We start from the raw sequence: 20462 nt of genomic DNA on the forward strand, positions 1-20462 counted from the left end.
TGTAATTCTAGTTTAATAGTAGAGCTTCGGTTTAATTTTGTTGAAATAATTGAATTATAAATCCATAAAAACGATTGCAAATCAAATGTTAGCTGTTTTAAGGATCTTTTAATTTTTGCAATAGCTGCAAGGGTAAATAAAATTCGCATTCTCGTTTTCAATACACATATATAGTTCCTATATATAATTCATTGTATATTTATATAATCAGTATGCATCGAGCTTCAACATCTGGTTTGATTTATTTTTAAAACTTGATAGACATTCTCACATGAGTTATTTAAATAAATCAGAACATACATTTTAACGGACTTCTTTATTTTTGAGAGGTTGCTAAAGATCGTAGAAATGTCAAAGATCGTAGAAATGTCATATCAGAGATTCTAAAAAAATACAATGCTTTAAGCCAGGAAGGTGTATTGAAAAAGTGCTTTACCAAAAAGTTTAAAAATATTTTCAATATTTTTTTATTATATTGGCCTATAATTCAACTAGGTTTAAGGAAGTTTAGCTTTAAAAATACAACTTTTCCATCGTATTTTGATTTGAATATGTAAAAAGAATGACAATCGAACGACCATATCCAATATTTTTTTCAAAGAAATTTAAGTCTATATATATATCTAACTGGCATTCTTCCTTATTTTCGGTATTGAACTTTGATTTTCCGTTAAAATTAAAACTTGTAATAGTTGCGGGTCCATGACTTTCTGTGTTTATTTTTATAGATTAAAGCCTTAAATTCTAGTAAAGTTTCCTGCTGCGGACCCTGCCATCCGACCAGGCTCGTTCAGATCCATCGAGGGATCCGTCTCGGCCACGCCGAACATCCCGGCCAGCAGGTAGCCGCCGGCCATCGGGTCATCCGGTTCGAATTTGTCCGGCGGAGCGATAAGGACATCGTCGCCCTGGTAGACGAAGGGCAGCCGGACGATCCAGTAGGCGCTCTGCGACAGGCGGGGCGGGATGATGCTGCCCAGCGTGAAGGTGTACTTGCCCTTGCCCACGCACACCTTGGGGTCCACAATGATGTTGACCGGCGCCTTGGGCGTGACCACATGGATGCGCATCAGCTGGGCCAGGTAGTTGTTCTGCGAGCGGCAGGGACAGGGGTAGTAGAGCGGCATGTTGTTGTGCACTACCTTGCTGCAGGTCTCCCGCTCGATGTCCGCTCCGCCGCGCAGCACTCGGTCCGGGGCGCACATCATGAAGCGGTGGCCGCGCGAGCACTCGTACTCCATGCCCACGAAGATCTTGAGCGAAAGTCGGTCGCCCTGCTTCTTCCAGCGCTGCTGCTTCTTCCCCGGATGCTGCTGCTGGTGATGCGGGTGGTGCTGCTGCTGCTGCTGCTGCTTGGGGGCGTGCACCAGCCGCAGTTGGACATCCCAGGGCAGCAGGAAGTTGGCGCCGGACAGGAAGCCGCTCTGGAAGTGCTCCTGCAGGCCGGTGTTGTGGCTGTAGATGGAGCTGGGGCCCACGCAGGCCAGGGACCAGCTGGGGAATAGCGGCAGCAGGCCAAAGTCGCTGACGGTGTGCACCAATCCGGGCAGGTACTCCGTGGTGGATGTGGAGGTGGAAAAGGTGTCCGGTGGACCGGCCTCCTTCTTGTCCTTCTCCTGGATCTGCACCACCAGTTCGTTGTCCGTGTCGGCGCTGGAGGTGCCACTGCTCGTGGAGCCGTTCTGGTCGGAATTCGTCAGCTGCTCGGAGCTGGCCTGCGATGCGTTTAAGGAGGCTCCAAAGCCAGCTATGGACATGTTTAGATCCGAGCCAAAGGTGAGTGAAAGTGGCTGGGAGCAGCCGTTGTTGGCGGAATTCGGCTGCTCCTCCTCCTCCTCGACCGGCGGCTGTGGCGCCTGGCCTTCCTCCTCCTCCTCCTCTTCCGGCTCCTCCTCATCCTCCTCCTCGCCGTCTTCGTCCTGGGGTGGACCACCCTTGCCCGTGTGCAGCAGCGGAAATGCTGCCTCAAAGGCCGCCGCCCGATAGTCGCTCACCGAGGGCTCGAAAACGGGGAACTGGTACTGCTTGACCTTGACGCACAGGTTGCACATCTGGGCCATGTGGTCGTAGAACTCGTAGTTGGCCTGCCGCAGGCTGAACGGATCCTCGCGGCGACCCTGCGTCCGGCCGCAGTTGCAGCTGGAGATGTGGACCACACCGCTGCTGTGCTTCTCGTGCGGCACGCTCTTGGGCAGGGTGCAGGGATGGGAGCGCAGGCTGGGCTGCTCGCATTGCTGCCGTCCATCCTGCCAGTGCTTTTGGCAAACGGCTGCCAGCTTGGCCAGCGCCGCCTTGGCCTGCGGACCGCGTCCCTCCTCCTCGAAGGCCACGGTGGCCTCGGCCAGCAGCTGCTGGTGGGTGGAGCTGCCGTAGTTGGCGGGAGCGGCGCTTTTGTAGGCGGAAATGCCCTTCTTCAGGCCCAGTTCGCACAGGTGAGCCCAAAATCTGCGAAAAAACCAGCTGGTGAGTCGCTCAAGAAGTATGTATAGCTTAAACCTCTTACTTTTTCTCATAGTTCAAGCTCTCGTCAAAGCTCTGCAGGTAGAGTCTCTGCAACGATAAAGAAAAGATAGCTTCCATTTGCAGGATTTCCCAGTGATATGTTATACTCACATATTCGTCATTGCTGGTCTCTAGATTGGGATTCTTGGCATTCTCCACCAACAGCCTGTGCAGTGTGGCCATCCAATCGTGCCACTCTTGGATATTTAGCAGATGGAACTGCCCCGGTTGGGGCGGCTGCTTGAAGGAGCCCTCGTCAAAGCAGCCTGACAGGGCATCCTGGACGTGTCGCTGCAGAAAATGCCAGACCGTGTGATCCTTCTTGTACTGCTGCTGCTCCAGCTCCTTCTCATCCGCCGGAACGCCAAAGGGCTTGACGAAGCCCTCGAAAGGGGCCAGCTCGAGAATCTCCAGGTCCTCCTCCTCCTCCTTGACATCCGGCTTGTACATGGCCACGTTGAGGCACTCGATGGCCTTCATCAGCTTGTCGGGATGCAGCTGTTCGTGGGCGTTAAAGAACACGAACTGCTTGTTGTTGGGCAGGGCCACCAGCGAACTGCTGCTGCTGTTGGTCACGATGTTGTGGTGGCGCAGCAGCTCGTAGATGCAGTCCTCCGTCTGGAACTCGTAGGCGGAGACGCACTCGCGCGTCTTGGCCTCTTCCCGCGGAAAGTTCTCGAACAGGAAGAGAATCCGGGGGGCGCACAGCCGCGCCTTCTCGCCCATCCTGGCGGCGGGCATCCCATCCCTGAGCATTTGCGGCAAAAACTGCATCAAATGCTGCTCCCTGGCGAACTTGAGCAGCTGGAACACGGTGACCAGCGTGGGATCGAAGGTCTGGCCCGTCTCCACGTAGACCACAATGTGGCAGACGTGGAGCGCCAGCAGCACCATGCGCACGAAGCGGCACCGCATTCCCTCGTAGAAGCTATCGAAGTCGAACGGAGTCTCCGGCTCCTCCATGCAGGCGTCTATCATCTGGCCCAGGATCGCCTCGTCGTAGGTGGTCTCGAAGTGCAGCAGCAGGCTGGAGGTGCCCGGCTTGTAGTAGCACTGCACCTGGCCATCCCTGGCCGAGTGCTCCATGGGCGGCTCCATGCCAAAGGCCTGCATCTTGTTGGCCTGGTCGCATTTCGACCGGCCCACGATTCCCACCACGACCAGCGAACTGTTCAGCTGCCGCAGTTCCTGGCTAAAGCGAACACTGGATGAGATCGTCACGGCTGTTATTGCATATCTTACGCCACATTTTCGGGTATATCCGGGTAGGTCCAGGTGAAATAGTCCTTCATTTCCGTCTTATTGGAAATTGTTTACAACTATTCGGAACAGCTGTAGCAGTGCTGCCAGCATGGTAAGTGCAGCTGTCTGGCAGCACCGGCCAAGTATCGATTGTTTTCCGGATAATCGATAGTCGATTACTTTCCGTTACGAACCGCACTTTTCAAATTCATATTTTTGATTTTTTGTTATGAGTAACCTTCTAAAACCCTTAAATCTTTTTTTTTTCAACTTTTGAATTGTTTATTAATTTGTTTCCTTATGGTTAATGATTTCGTTTATTTATAATATTCATTTCTCTATAGAGAAAAAATTTAAGTTGATATAAGTATTAAAAACTATTTACTTTAACTGATGCTCGTGAAATTATTTCACTTTTTCTTTGGACCTTAAAAATCGTAAGGAACAGCTTATTAAGAACAAAATATGTTTTTTATAGGACAAACGTTATCTTTTCAGAAGGTATTTACGAAAACACACAAATAAAATATTCTCTTTTCCCAGGGATCTCTGTTTTGTCATTTGTTTATGGTACTATATTGCAACGAATGTTAAATAAAACGCCAAAATGTTGTTGTCTAAAGCAATTAAATTTTTATTGTAAACTTTTTATTTGCGTTTTATAAATATGTTCAATTAGCTTTTCGTAACAGCTCTTCGCACCTTTTAGCGTGTTTTTGTGTGTGCTTTTCCGATTTTCATTTAAATGAGAATTGTGTGCATGATTAAGTATTATAATGCTAAACTTGCTTAAATAATCGTTTTATGTTTTTTTTTTAAATGTTGCAATGGAGTAATGCGATGATTAATTGGTTGTTACTACATAGTATGCAAATAGCATTTTAAAGAAGTTACTAATACTTTGTAGATCTGATAGAGAGAAGAAGGGGTTTATTTCGAGAGTCTAAGTGTGCTATAACATAATCATAATTACGTATCTCTCATCCTTCGCCTAAATTGAGCACATTAAAATACTTTTACGTTACGATTTGATTGCTAGAAAATGTTTAGATACTACTACAAAGAGGTGTAGATTTCGTGGAGTGAAGAAGTGTTGATGCTTTTCCGAGGGTATTTACAAATTTTTGGGTGTGCATTTGTGGAGTGTTCGTTAACATTTTATTTACAACTATTGAAATTGTGTAGTCTTGGCCTTCTAAAATGCAGTACCATTTATAGGATGTGTTCTTGCACTCTTGATTCGATCCTGAAGAGAACAAAGTGTGGGATGTGTGGTTAAAATTCCTTTTTGCCAGGCTTTACTGTGCTCCTGTTCTCCATTACCGTTTGTACTTGCTAACTGCGCATACAATATCTTCCTCCTCCACGTTTTGGCAGTGAACCTGAGCTTTCATCTTTGACTTGGTGATCGCACACTGTACTTACAAAAATGTTCTTTTATTAAATTGCAGCTTTCGGCTACGAAGATTATGATATTTCGGAATCTATACTGGTAGGCGTCTAAATGAAGCACACACATGCAAATGAACTAGTTTTGCAAAACAACCGGAGTGTCACTAGGGGATTATATTCCCCTCAATATTGGATCTAATCGTATTTATTTAACTAAAGAGGGCTCTCCATTGCAATGGATTTCAATTCAAATGTAGCTAAACATTGGCTTTTGGTTTGGGACCATATCATGTTTGTGTTTTATTTAAAAAGTATCATCACAAAATTGATGAAGTGTTTTGTTTTCTCGGCATTACACCATAAGCTTAGGGCTAACGACCTCCATCATCTTTATCATTTCCAAGGGTAGCTTAAATTAGGCCAAACTTCAAATTAGTCAGCGCAAAGATACAAACTAACAACTAAAGTACATGGAAAAAATCAACACAGTGTTCGAATAGGTAGGCTAAAGACTTGCAAACTGAATTCTTTGTTCTTTGTGTTCCAAGCTAAACTTAATGTTCTAGGTAATCATGTTTATCTGCATATTATATGTGTGTAGGTCTGCTGGATGATCTATTAAATGAGAGGCTGCCGATTTACAGGGTTTTTGCGCGATCCAGCAGATCGCCAATGAACTTCGATATGTCCGATTGCGGGCGTTTGCAGACTGACAGTAATCTCTGCAAAAGTGGGAAAACGCAGTTAGCTGGTGTAATATTATGGATTGGTATTAAGGTACTCACTATAAGATGAGATCTTCTTATGTCATCTGTGTCCATGTCCAGTATCTCGTCAATGTCCACATCGATGGCCTCGTTCTGGGGGCAGAGAAAATATGGTTAATTAATGAACATTATGTTTAAAATGCTTCCACATATAAAGTTCGATCAGCTTGGGATAATTTTCGGTGAATGTTTAACAAAGTTTAATTTAGACCACTAACAAGTTATTACGATTTAGCTAACAAATGTTTGCTTTACCCCTTTTTGGAGAATTTGCTAGTTTAGCGGGCAAATACTTATTTAAAATCATATGCTATAATTGTTAAATGGCAAATCGTTTTTACTAGAGGTACCTTAAATCTTTAAAGTTCTACATAAACAATTTTTAAAAATTATTTAGAATACAAAATTTTACAATATACCAAAATAAATAATTTTTCATCAAAAAATTCGATATCAGAAATTTTGTTGAAGGTGCGTAGCGGTCGCAATTTTCACATTCCTGCCCCGCTAAGAGGTATTTTAATTTGAGGTATTTGAAATCAGAAATTTCGTTTGTTGTAGGTGCGATCGTCAGTACTTTCTTTCCTACTTAAAAGGTGTTGTTGTTTGGTCATGACTTCCATCAACCATACATACTTCTAGTTTCAATCAAATGACTCAATCACTACTTACTGGTGGATCGAAGAGCTTCTGGAGCTCGTCGTAGAGCCACATCTCGACGGCCAGTCGCTTGCGGATGAGGCTCATCTGGTGTGACCCGTACTTGGCCGTGAGGAACTTCTCGCGCCGCTCCTTGACCTCCGCCCCCTTCTCGTTGAAGTTGACCCGGAGGTTCGTCCGGTTCGGCGACCGCTCACAGTCGTTCATCTGCTCCAGGCCGCACTGCATCTTCGGCGATCGATTTAGCGGTACAAGCCTCGTTGATTGAACTTTAATTTGCGGAACGCCTTCGATTAATTGGCGTGCTTGCGTGGTGGCTGCAATTGAGGAAAACAGTTGTAAGTATGACACTCAATCGGCTGGGTAATTAAATAAAAATTAATCTTATGTATACATATGTAAGTGTGCGGCACACCCATTTCTCTGCGGATCGAAAGCCCAACTTCAAGGCCCGTTTTCTTGGCCCAAAGGCATTTCCAAATCCCGCATCCGTGACTCACCCAACTTCTGTGCCCTGCAGACCCTGAGCTCTGATTCATACCATCCATTATCCATTATCCACCCATCTGTTCGTTAGTGGACTTTTCTATGACCAGGAATAACGACGACATGCCATCCAAACACTGGATGGGAATAATTGCTCACGTGTCACTACGCTTTTTCCTATCGCAGGTTCATACATATAGTGGTATGTATAAATATATAACAGCTAATTAAATTAATGTGTAACGTATGGCTCTGATTTTTGACATTTCACTTTTGGCCCAGCCAGTTGCGGGAAATCTGATTTGACACAAAAATATGTTTGCTTTGCAGGGCACAAACAACCAGTGTATCTGTAACTGAAACCATTGAAAAAAGGTCAAAGTTTCGGGAAAACTTTGTTTGATAAATATCAGACGAGGGGCACAACATACTTAATTAATGGTAAGCTTTCGCTTAACCATGTTCCGACAAACTTTACGTTTGTTTGTAAATGGAAAACTTAAATAAATATTAAAGATCAAAATTCTAGAACGTTATTTTGGGAACAATTTATATTTTTCACTATTTTAAAGCTACGAGTTAACATATCAAAATAATTGAAGACGTAATCGAAACAATTTTGGGAAACGTATTTCATTTGTGTGTAAATTTGAAAACATTTTAAGAATATTTTGTATGCAAGAGTTACAAAAACTAACGCAAAGTAAGAGTCTTCTAGACTAAAGTTTAGAAAAAGTTTTGTATTGCCAAGGATTATATATGTAACTACATAGTTACATAGTTAGATTATGGCTTAATGACCAATAAATATTAAAATCGCCATTCAAAAATGTGTTCTTTTCAAAATCAAAACAAATCTTCATGAGAATATTTTTGTAATAAATCATATATAATGTCACGCTTTAGCAGCTATTTCTGATCTATGTATTTTTCGAGAACATTGAATAATGAGCAAAGTAAATAAAAACTCAATTTATGCGGCTGTAGAACATAAATTCACTCACTTGACATTTTCTATGAAGTATTGAGCTGGCAATATTGGCTTTGAGTATTATTTATAAGCACATATTGAGTTCAAGTGAAATCTTTTCAGCATTTCCCCCAAATGAAGGGGGCAAAACAAAGGTTAGCCCCCAACCGAGTGTCAATAGCAACAGAGGTCGTGGTGCCAGGCACCAAAAAAAAGCCCCTAACACCTGTCCACCCCCCTACCGACGCACCTGGGGGGAATCCTTGATCCAGTAACACAAAACATCCCCAAAAAAACATTCGGCTGTGCAAACCTTGAAATTTCCAATTTCCCAAAAAAAAAATAAAAATGTTTACAAACTCGTTTTACTCTCGTTCTTGGTCTGCACTAAAACGAAATTGAATTGCAAATACTCGCAGTCGAGTATTGAAATAGTTTTCGTTATTTTCTGAGAGGTATTTCGAAATTGCGGGCCATGTGGCAAGCGGAGCAGCAACAACTGCATTGCATATAGAAAGAGTTTTCCGCATTCGCCGCTAAAAATAAAAATAAACAATGCCCGACCCCGCGATTTTCACACAACTGAATTTATATTTTCCAGCCCGTGCGAAATCTGATACCAGATTTACTCAAGAGCCGTGAGCAATTATGAAACCGACGTTTAACTTGTCACTCGCATGTCGAGCGGCCAGCTTTCTGCTTTCCCTTGGGGCAGAAAGAACCGATTTACCCAGAGATTTGTTTGGTCTTGTAACATGAGACACTGAGTTCCATGCCGTACATACCGTATGTTTTTCATAGTTCTTTGGCCCGGAAATTACCCTAAACGAAGTTAATTGTGTGGATCCGTTTGGCCCACTACTGGAGCACCGGGGAACACTCCTACGGGCATTGCTGATGAACTGGCGACATGATACCATTTTGGAAGACTGCTAGCCGAAGACAAAACGTGTGAAGCGGAGGATGAAATTACCATCTTAGAATACCCTCTGGGAAAATCAGCGATCTTGGATTTTGAAAAACATTTCCTTATACCCGTTACTCTTTAAGTGATGCACTACATACTCTCTCTTGGTCATGATTTAGAAATAGCTTTTAAGGCAATGATTAATGATAAAACATTTGCATTCACTTGATCACAGAGCTTTCAGTCGCTTATTTTACACAATTTGTTTATAGGTCACAATTATTGATGAATTAAATTGGCAGAGCCTTAAACTATAAATTATACCTTTAAATTCTTTATTTGTTCTTTCGGCTTGTAAAATAAATATTTCAAGATTCCAAAAACTAGTAAAATGTTGGATTTCAATCACTTAAAATTCTTAAAAAAATGTAATGTAATGTAATGTAATAATAATGTAACTCTTTTAATCAAGTAAGGGTAACTTAAAACGACAGAAATAACCAATTTCATAAAAAATTCTCAACGCTTAACTAGTGAATTATTTTGCTGAGTCAACTGTAATCGTGGGATCTAATGAATTATTTTTACCACGAAGAAACTTATCTAAGGAATTTCCTCAGATTTTCCCAAAGACAACATACAGAAACGAGAGCAAAAACTATTTGACCGTAGATTACGAAGGGCGATGATGTTGTAAGGGGGGCGCAAAGGCAAATTATACCTTTATTATTATGGCTTGCCACATCTATCGCTGAAACTTTGCATAAATATTATGATGAAATGCCTACGGCAATGCGGCAACAACATGCAACATTTTGCATGTGCACCAGCAACAGCTGGCCCAGCAGCAACAACAAAGTGGTGGCTAACTGCGAATAAAATTGTATCAAGCACCCTCTTCCCACTCTATTCCCTTGCAGTGCACTGTTGCAGAAACTTCCGGAATCGGTGCACAGTAAGAAAAGTGATTGGATTGAAGTTTTAACATGTCAATACAAATTTGATTTTAAATGTTTTGTAATAAAATATTTTTCGGACATAGCTGAATTCTAAAAGTCAAACATCTGGTTTGGATGTTAAATCTTTACCAAATCTAATATATAAGCTTAATTAACTATCTATAAGGTAAAAGAATTCAAAGGATTATTATGCAGCTAAGATTTAAAACAAGTCGCTTGAAAAGTAAAAATCATTAAATTTTTGAAATGGAAAGAAAACAATTTCACAGCAGTGAAATTCGAAAAGGATTGCTTGCATTTTACCCTGTATAATTTTTATTTTGAAATATAAAGAGAATTTTTATAAAAACTGTTTTGAGTTTTCCGTCTTAATTGCTAATAAATTTGACTTAATTTATTTAATCAAATATCTATTTTCATACAAAAAATTCAAAATAAAAGCATGCTTCTATTAAATATTACCGAAAATAAGTAGCTGATTTTTTTTGTGTGTGAAATACTTCTCACAACTTGGATAAACCTAGTTGGGTTTTACCTTTGGTTTTGTAAAGGAAATTAGTGCACCTCGACAGAAACAAAAATTAAACGAATTGGCTGCATGCGATTGCAATTTTCGGAATAGTTTCATGCATTTCAAATACGATCGATTTCCAGCCACAGTCAAATTAAAAATGTAAATTGCATTTGATTGCCGCTCTGCTCTTGTCCCAAAAGTGAAATGTCAACGATAAATATTTCAGTGGTGTCTAAAGTCGAGGACACTCATAATCCATTCCATCATCTAATCACGATTTGATCCCTGCCTTTTGACAACCAAAATGCATTCGTTGAACTCAATTTTGAAAGAAAAAGCTCAAATTATTTAACCATCAGAGATGGCTAATCAGATTTTGTGTCTCAAAAGTTCAATTAATAATCGTAAATTGGATGAGCCAGAAAATGAAAAAAACACAATCGAAGTCGACGTCAGAACCAGAGCAAGCTCAAAACAAAGGCCTAATTTGTTCACCTTCATCAGCTCCGCTTCCAAATTGAATTTTAAATACCATCCCCACCGCTTGTACTTCCCATTGAAATGTGAACATTGAACATTTATGGATAAATGCAAATCGATTGTGTCGCAATTGCCTTAGAAACATTTAAACAGTCTGTCGATTTGGGTGCCCAAATTGGGAAATATCATTTTTGGACAGGCGCCAAATGACGACTGCAGAAAGTGTATGTTAATTTCAAGGTGGGTAATTAAAGATTAATTATACATTTATGTTGTGTTCATATCCACATATATGGCTGCGGGTCTATAAAACACTTTGCACCAGCACTTAAAAGTGCTCTAAAAAAATGGAAATGGCCATTTGAACGGTTGCCAAATAAATGAAATATGTTTCGGCCAAGTTATAAAACAACATTTACCGCAGTTTTAAAACTTAAGTGTGAGGTACGTGTAGATATTGAGATATTCTAAATCTGGGCTAATGATTTCGATATCGATTTCGATTTCCTTTTGGTCTCAACCCTAATTTACATTTCCAGAAAATAAATATGTCAAAGAATAATAATGATAAGAAAGACCAAAACCGAAATATCAAGTTCATCAGACTAAGCATGGCATTAACCCATATAGAAAGAAATACTTTTGGATTCACGAGATCGGCTTTGAATGTTTCTGAAAAGTTGATTCAAGTCGAAATTTTCACATGCCCACGGGGAAAAGTGAAATGTGACGCTTTTGTGCTTAAAAGCCTACAAAATAAAACGCACAAAGAAGCAGCGTTTGTTTATGCAAATGCTTTATGATTCGCGGGCCGTGAAATTCCCAGAAAAAGTTGAAAGAAGAATTGAGAAAAGTCGAAGCCAGAAACAACATAAAACCAGTTTATGAAATCTTTGAAAAGAAAGAGACCTGGGCCCCAAATTCATTGATATCGAAGGCTTTAGTTCCTGCTATCAGTTTTGCTCTTTGGTCTGCCACTATTAATTTATACTGTAAGTATACTGTTTAATAATCACGTTATTCAACGGCTGGCTTATCGGTCAGACAAAACATCGAACGCGTCTACAATAAATTATTATATGGAATTGCTGCCTCATTTAAATAATCAGAGGCATTGCATAAACAATCTTGATAACCCGCAGCTGCCCATTGGCACATTTATGCAATTTGTTTGTGCATGCAAGTCGAACCGACTGTCTAATTAGTATTATTCCTGACTGCTTATTTTTGACAATCTAGCACCTAGCTTCTGATTGATGGGTTCCCTCCCCTCTAGACACACGTCTGTCTTTTTACAATTCTGCGGAGATTCTCGGACATTGATGGCTCGTTAATAGGTAAGACATATATTGTTAGGCTTGCTCGTTAAATCTTTAACGAAGCTAAGATTTTAGCTAAAATACCAATTAATCAACAGCACTTTGTTTAAACATTCAGGTAGAAGAATTCAAAGGATACAGATGGCGCTGAGAATTTAAATAAATGAATGGGGCTACTTAAAGGGTAAACTAGAACGAAAAACATGTTTAGAAAACTGTTGGCTTTATAAAGCAAACTTCAATTAGAATCGGTTAAAAAAACCAACAAAAGCATTCTCAAATAACATGAAAAGTAAAAAGTTGAAAAAATTTCCACAGTTAAATTGAAGGCAGCCACAGAAATTGTTGAGTCGCAAAAAGTCTGGCCAAGTTGAGAGCTCTCGGGTTCTCGGATTGAGCAATCAATTGATTCGCGAGGTATGTGGTGAGTCATTTTCGGGAGAAGGTAAACAGAAACATTTTGATCCACGTTTTTTTATTCTTTTTTTGAAGAAATATTCAAAAGTTAATTTGGCTTATTGTTTATTCATTTTGGTCAGCCCCTTTTCAGGCCTTTTTTTTCACTGGCCAAAGCGAAACGAGGTTACAAGCCGGACAAAGCGAAAAATGACCAAAAAAAGTGTTTTGAGTGGCAACCTTATGGGTAAATAATTACAAGTGAAAACACCTACGATATCCGCGAGCAGTTGGGCAGTAGTCAAGTGGCCATTAGGTAGGCAGTAGCCAAGTCCGAGGTCGCTGACCCCCGAAGGAGATGGCCAACTCGGATTCGGACTGCTTACTGGGCAGTTGCCAAAAGCGAGTTGTCATGGAAAAATGATACGCAGCATTATTTGGCCGGGCAAAAAGTTTTCCTGCATAAATTACCTTTGGCAAATGTTTGCGCACTTTGGCCGCGACTTCCCAGTATTCTAAGCCCCGGCAAACTCCTCGACGGCGGTCTGCTTAACATCGTTTTCGGAGCGGAAAAAATCAAACAAAGTACAATGGGCTAAACTGTTTTTCCAGCCATCGTATTTGCTGGCTAATTTATTGTTTACGCAATGTTTTTGTCGTTCTTGGCTCACTGCAAGTTTGCGATTGCGTCACGGACTCTGAGAAAATGCTCGGCTAGGTGTGAGAAATCTCGGTGAGTGATGGTCGCAAGTGGAATAAAAGTTTTGCCATTTATAAATAGATGTCATTTCTCATTGAGTCCAACGGATTGACCGATATTTCGCAATGGCGACCGAAAACACACACGTATTGTGGAAAAATTTGGGATCTCTAATGACGATTGTGCAAGATGAAAAACCTCAGACAGAAATAGACCGAAAAATACTAATATTTGTAGAAAACGATTCATGGTATACTTTTGCCAAAAGTACCAAATTATCAAACCAAAATTAAAATACAGTGTTAAAAAATAGAATAGTAAAAATAAATATTTGGCTGCTGACTTAAAAATGTTATATTAAAAATTACACTTAAATATTTAATCATAATAATTTGTATACTTTACTAAGTGCTTAAGTCAATGTCAAATATGTGCTACATATTTTAATTTGTTTTAATTTGTTATATTTAAGATTAAACATAAATTGAAATAAATTTTTCACATATTAAAATCGATTCCACAAATGAATTTTGTTTATATATTTCAAATAACTAAAAATTGAAACGGATAAAAATCAAAGCGAAAAATATTTAAATTGATAACAAATACTTGGACTTACTACATTTCTTACCAGTGTATTTATAGGAAATTCCCCATTTAAAAAGTGACTAAGACCTTATTTATTGAATAGTAAAAGGCATAAGCAAAACAGAAAAGTACACAACTTATAAATTATTTCTTAGTACTAAGAATCCACAAAAATGCATCTGTTATCCAGGAAAAAACTTAGAAAATTTCTGAGAAACGCCAATTGTTATCTTTCTATTTCCTGTTGATGTTTGTTGGGCAATCACGCGAATGTTTACTTAACAGTTGGGGTTTCAAAGGGATGATTTTAATAGCAGAAACCCCCTTCTGGAGGAAGTGTAACTCCGGCTTGGTTATCAAATGCTCCTGAACTCGCAGCCCCGCCAGAAATCGATAATGAACGAACACCGCACGCATTTCAAAGTCACAAAAGGTATGATGGGGTGGGTGGCTATGTGGCTATGTGGCTATGTGGGCATGTGGATTGGTGGATAGGTGGGTTCATAGAGGTCTGGGGAGGTGCACTGAAAGCGGAGCCGAAAGAGCAATCAACAAATATGTGTACTTGCATATTTACGTCTGACATGTCTGGAATGTCTATAAATAACAAAGGCAAATATATGATAAATCGAGCAATAGAAAGCGAGTTGGAGGTGCGGGGTTGGGGGCTAAAATCACGGAAATCACACGCACAGTACACGCACCCACCGAAGAGTCAAGTTCGTTGTACACTTATTTATGATTGCCTTTGCGTTATATAGTACATGTAATGGTGGTAATGGATGCCATGCCCGGTGGTATAGCTGGTAAAGTTCTCGGGCACTGCCAAAGTCATAAAATCGTCAAGCGAATGAGTCCGCATAGCATTAGTCAGCTGCACTGTGGGAAATTTAGCTTTCAAAATAGACTTAGCAAAAAAAAAAATTTGTTTTGTGTAAATTACAATTAAATCATGTACAAATTCCAATAAAATACAAATTTATTAAATAAATTAATTGGTTTTAACGAAGTTTTATGAGTATCGCAGACTTATGATAATTTGATCATTTATTTATACAAATTATATTTTATTTTTGACACTTTTAGACTTTTTTCTTACTTCAAAATATTTGGAAAGTTATTGAAGAATTCAATTGGCAATTGTTGAAATATTCTCCTAATTTTTTCGAGTTTCTATTTAACACAACGAGCTGCGAACATTGTCACAAAGAACTCCCTCTATCAATACACCATGCACAAGCATTCATATACGTATATGGGGCCATATAGTTGTGTTTATAAGTGTAGTTTTATAGCTGCAATCACATTACACATACGCCATGTCAGCCCTGTCGATTGCCAGCTGTCCGCAGTGGGTTAGAGTTCAATGATTCCACTATTTTTCCATGTATATCTCGACTGTCTGTCAGTCTGATTTATTTGCAGTAGATTGAAAGAGTCTGGAGTTTAATTAGAACTTGCTTAATTGGAAATAATTCTATTAGTTATTTATGAATACAAATTAATTCAATTAAATTATTTGCTGTTCTCCCTTAAAAAACTAAATTCTATTTGAACGAATTATATATAAATGTAAAATGAAAATAGCAATTAGGAATATTTATATATATTTCCGCTTTGAGTTACGATTTAAATAGTTGTTAAAAACCATTGAAATGATTTTAAGCCCACTCAAATGCACATAATTTATCACATTTATCATAATTTCTGCTTCAGTCATAAATCATTTAAATTGTTTGAGATGCAGTTCATTCAATTGAACACACCCTTTATATGATTGGCATTCAAAAGACTTTGCCAAAATTGATCTATTGTCGATACATACAGGTATCACAGGTATCAATGTTTTTTCGCCTGCTACACATACGGGCCTTCCGTTACTTTTAATTTTTGAACGAGCTTTTAATACATTTCCGTTGCGAGATACTGTTCGGTGTATCTGCAGATAGCATTATGCCAAACACGTAGATGTCTGCCTCCGAATAGAAAGACAAAACCAAGGGGAACACAACGTAAAATTGCTTATTAATCTTTTTGACGAAATCTCAAACAAAAAAAAAAAACATTTGAGCAGTTACGTTTGCTCTTTAAGATAAATATTTTTTCCGTTGAATTTGTCTTTGCCACATAGAAACGTTGTTTGTTTGCTTCTTCGGGCTATTCTTAGACGGCCCAGGATGTTTGCAAATGTTCAGTGGTTTAATGTTTAGTTTCGTCTATAAATTATGGTTGTTTGGCATTAAGCACAGCATTTGCTAGTTGCCGGGTTCAAGTTCATCTGGTGATCTATCCCCGCGATGGGGCAACTTCTTGAAGCGACCTTCAGTGCAAGACAAAGCGCTAATCTGCAATCTGCAATCTGCCAGCTGAACAAGCAGCCTGGGTTTGTATCTCAACATAGATTTTGTGCCCTCTGCAGAGAGTGTGTCTCAAGTCATGCCAGACAATGGAACCAAAGACCCACTAGATTCACCCGCGGAAACGTGCGTAATGAGTTAAAGATACATTTGCCTATCTAGTCTTGCTAACTGTATCTCTATCTATATCTGTATCTCTTTCTGTGTCTGTGTCTGTATCTGTATCTGTTTCTGTAACTGCAGCTTTAACACGCTTCCGAGCACCCTGTAAACGTATCGATCGAGAAGGAAAAGGCGAAAAAAAGCAAAATATGTAAGCATGTCAGAATCAAGCGTCGTGTGTCCAATACTCAATGTATCTTGTATCTGTTAATGTATCTGGTGGCGTGTTTGTTTTTACTGGCTCTGCACAGTGATTAGACACAGGCGGCCGCGAAATGTTATGACTGCAAATAAAACCAGGTTACAAAACGCAGCAGACACAACATAAAAGAAATTACGCCTGTCGACACACATTTTGCCGCGATTTGCCAGCACCAGCATCCAATAACACAACTTCTGTGCGCTGAGGCCAAGGAATAGCGAGTCTGCGATTGATAAAAAACTCAATTAAACTGAATTGCATTCTTGCACATTGGAGTCTTGTCTGGCCAAGAAAGTTTTCTCCTCCGCCGAACAAAGGATTCTCATTCAGCGAAAAGTTGCAAAATGCACAGCAGAAAATACTGTTGAATAAGATAAATAGTATTTTTGGACTAGAAACTCATCGATTTCAAGAAACACCATGTCTCTGTTTATATACATATCTGCACTATATTTGTAAATGTTACAAAATGAGTATTTCTTTGTTAAAAAAAAAGAAATAGTTCTGCTGAAACCTAAATTGGTTTTTTTTTTAATTAATACCGAGAACACATTATATATATACTAAACATATTCTTACTATAAAGAGTTTTTTCTGTACAATTTGTTGTACCTTTTAAAAAAAAATACTCGATGTTTTACTAGAACATTTTGAGTAACTTAAAAAAGTTTACGCACTACCTTAAGTTAGGTAAAAATAAAATATAAATTTGAACTTGATTATAAACATAAAAGAATCAAGAAGAGTGTATAATTAAACTTAAATTCATTGAAGTGGTAAAACAATTTTGTAAAGTTAGAACCTATATTACTGTGCAATAATTCTGTCAAGATTTGAGACAATCATATAAGTAGAATCATAAAAAAGACATCTGGCTATATTTTATGAAATTTCGTGAACGGAGACTTAAAGGGTAAATAAAAGACAGATTGACTGCTATTCTCTAGCATTTTTCTGTGAAAGCAGCCGTTGTTAATGCTTATATTTGCCAGCTAATTTGGCCACTCAGACTGGAAACTTCTGTGTTTGATTTGCGGGCCAGCACGAGATCTCCGATCTAGGAGAATTCTAATCGGAATTCAAGCGCGTCTCGCTGGCTGTGTTGTACCTCCCAAAACCCCTGATAAGTCCCCGGCCAAATCCCCCACCGAAACCCACTGCCACTTGGGGATTGGAAGCGTGAAGCGCAGTTGCGTTTTCGTTACGATCCGCTGGGTGCGTGGCCAGAAGCGCCGACCGTCCAGTCCAGACCACCCTTCGCTGCCAATAAAAGTTTCACATATGAAGTTGTAAAATGGGAGAATTACTCGCGCAGATAAAAATAAAAACGTAAACGAGGCGGCAGCCACTGCATAAAATTCCGCAGCTCAACACGCACTGGCTGCTGTTGCTGCAACTTTCTGCTTCTGTGCCGCAAAGTCTGCGGGTTTTGATGCCACTGGACGTGGAAATGAAAATGGGAAGGCTCTGGCCCCGAAACTGGGAATGGGACTCGGCCTGGGACTGGACAGGTGGCTGTGACGGGCACGCTTCTTCTCTGGACACTGGCCAGCTGAAACAAATCGACCCGATCGACTGGTCTACGAGCAGACAGCACAAACAAAAAAAAACAACATTTTCCGGTTCTCGACTGCGATGAAAGTTCTGGGTGTTGAACAGCATTTTCGTTTTTTGTTCGCCAACATAAGGTGATTAGGAAAATGCCTTAAAAAGCTGTTACTTCAAATTGGTAAACGAATGTTTGTAAAATATATAAATCTAACTTTTACTCAAATAAGCATTTTTATAATCTGTAAAAAGAAGTTTATATTCATATTATGCTTTGACCATATTTATAATTAATATTTTTGCCTTTCATTAATTTGAGGAAAATAATATTAAACATTAATTGTTTGTTTTTAGAGTTTCTTTAAAGCGTTCTCTAATATAAATACAATTCTAAATAACCGATTAATGGTAATTACCAACAATTTTACCAACTTCTAATAAAATGTAATACAGAGAATTTCTTTCAAATTTTATTTTAGATAAGGGTATAACATAATTTAAGCAAAACTAGAAATTATATAATATTTTGTTTGACTTATGACACCAATGTTGATTTATTTTAAAATGACAACCATAAAATCTCCCACATTTTCCTATTCAAAAAAAAAAAAACAGAATCATTTAAGTATAATTTACTTTTTGGCAATTTTCCAGCGATGGATTCGTTTATCTAAGTTTGGCTTGATTGCAGCGTATAGTTCTCGACTAAAATTTCACTTGCCGAGATTTTAATTTATTTTCTTTTTTGCTGTGGCTGGTGCCGCTTTAGGATTTTCCACTTTTCTGCTGCTGCTGCGACTTTCTGCTCAATGAAATTTTCATTTGCACGAGAGCACAATGAGGGCGAAACACACACACACGGCGACGTTCGAGTTCGAGCGGTTTGTTTAACTGTTTGTTTATCAAGCGGCAGCGGATTGCCCGGAGTTTGAATATCAGGGAAAGGCTGAGTAATTGTGGGCCAGAGCTTAGCACGCGCAGCCGGTGAGCACCAATGAAAGACTGAATCGGCAGACTGAATCGAATCGGAAAAGTATCTGGCGGATACACACCAATGCTACGCCTAACAGAGCGCTCTCTTTCGCTGTTAGCTCTTGGCACTTTGAGCCGTTGTGACTGCTGTTTTGTGGAGCTGAGGAAGAACTATGGTGCGATTAATAACCAGCGGCTCAGCACCCAGCATTTCGAGCTCCAATGATTCCAGGTAGCTGTAGGCACTCTTCATCGCGAGATAATCCAAAGTCGCGATCTGTAAATTTATTGTCATGCCAATCGACTTTGGCTCACATGCCAAACTATTTACACATGTTGTATTTATAGGCCCCGTCCATCTATTAGATTCGTATTATTCTTACCAGAACTCGCGAAATCACACCTCCATAAAAAATAGTTTTAATGTATTCTTAAATTATATTTTCTACTTCGGTGAAAATTAGCGTGCAAATGAAAAATACGCTTTATGTACTTTTTTAAGGGATTCAAAAACAACATTGGTGGAAAATAACTGAAGCAAGAGTTTAACTAAACTGAAAAAACAAAAAAACGTTCGTTTTAGTCAATCTATTAATACACTACTACAAAAAGGTTTCCATAGAAATGTTTAAATGTATAGAAATGTTCATGTACTTCCTGCAATTACGGATTAAAAAAAAATATTTTTGAACTACAAATTCAAATGTGGTAGTTTAAAATTTTAAATGTATACATAATTATACTTTTATAATTTTAAATTACCATCATCATCGAATAATCTTTGATGCCAACAATTCTAGTTTGATTCATTTAAGTATATTAACAAAAATTTTAACAAACGAATGTAAAAGATACTTTTATTGATAACTACTATCTAAAACAAATTAAAAATTAAAAGTCCTGAGAGAAAAAAAAAAGGAAAATGTTTTTTAAATTAATAATTATTTGAAAGTTTATATAATAATTAAAACAATGTTAATATGCTGATATTAGACCTAAATTTTTATAATCTCACACTTGCATAATTTTTTTTCTATCAAATTTGAAAATAATAGTTAAGAAAATCTTTTAATTAAGAAAGAGGCACTATAAAGACAACGATTTTGAGCCGGCCAAAACGGATAACTACAGGTCACAAAAAATTACAAATACATAAACAATAGAAATTAATTTTTATATTTCCACGGCGACAAATGTTATGCTGCTAGGCACCGACAGCGCTTTGAGCTTAGAATGGCCGCAACAAAGGCGCCGCCGACTGCAGCCAACTGCAACTTTGTGGGGGAGGAAAAGAGAGAGGGAGAGAATGGAAAAGAGAGAGAGAGAGAGAGAAAAGAAT

The 20462-nt window shown here is 39.2% G+C and overlaps 2 protein-coding genes across 2 annotated transcripts; both read right to left on the reverse strand.

Annotated features, from left to right (window-relative positions):
• Positions 1-413: 413 nt before the first annotated feature.
• Positions 414-3914, reverse strand: LOC128261250 (nonsense-mediated mRNA decay factor SMG8). Its single transcript, XM_052994844.1, has 4 exons — positions 3745-3914; positions 2614-3694; positions 2504-2550; positions 414-2445 (listed from the first exon to the last, which is right to left on the reverse strand). The coding sequence occupies exons 1-4, from the start codon at positions 3792-3794 to the stop codon at positions 738-740; spliced, it is 2886 nt and encodes a 961-aa protein (XP_052850804.1). The 5' UTR covers positions 3795-3914; the 3' UTR covers positions 414-737.
• Positions 3915-4354: 440 nt separating this feature from the next.
• LOC128261251 (protein phosphatase 1 regulatory subunit 14B) lies at positions 4355-19165 on the reverse strand. The gene is made up of 4 exons (XM_052994845.1): positions 18788-19165; positions 6576-6880; positions 5922-5996; positions 4355-5858 (listed from the first exon to the last, which is right to left on the reverse strand). The coding sequence occupies exons 2-4, from the start codon at positions 6789-6791 to the stop codon at positions 5775-5777; spliced, it is 375 nt and encodes a 124-aa protein (XP_052850805.1). The 5' UTR covers positions 6792-6880; positions 18788-19165; the 3' UTR covers positions 4355-5774.
• Positions 19166-20462: the final 1297 nt, after the last annotated feature.

This window comes from Drosophila gunungcola, unplaced genomic scaffold (genome assembly GCF_025200985.1).
Source record: "Drosophila gunungcola strain Sukarami unplaced genomic scaffold, Dgunungcola_SK_2 000001F, whole genome shotgun sequence".
In the NCBI taxonomy this organism is placed as follows: domain Eukaryota; kingdom Metazoa; phylum Arthropoda; class Insecta; order Diptera; family Drosophilidae; genus Drosophila; species Drosophila gunungcola.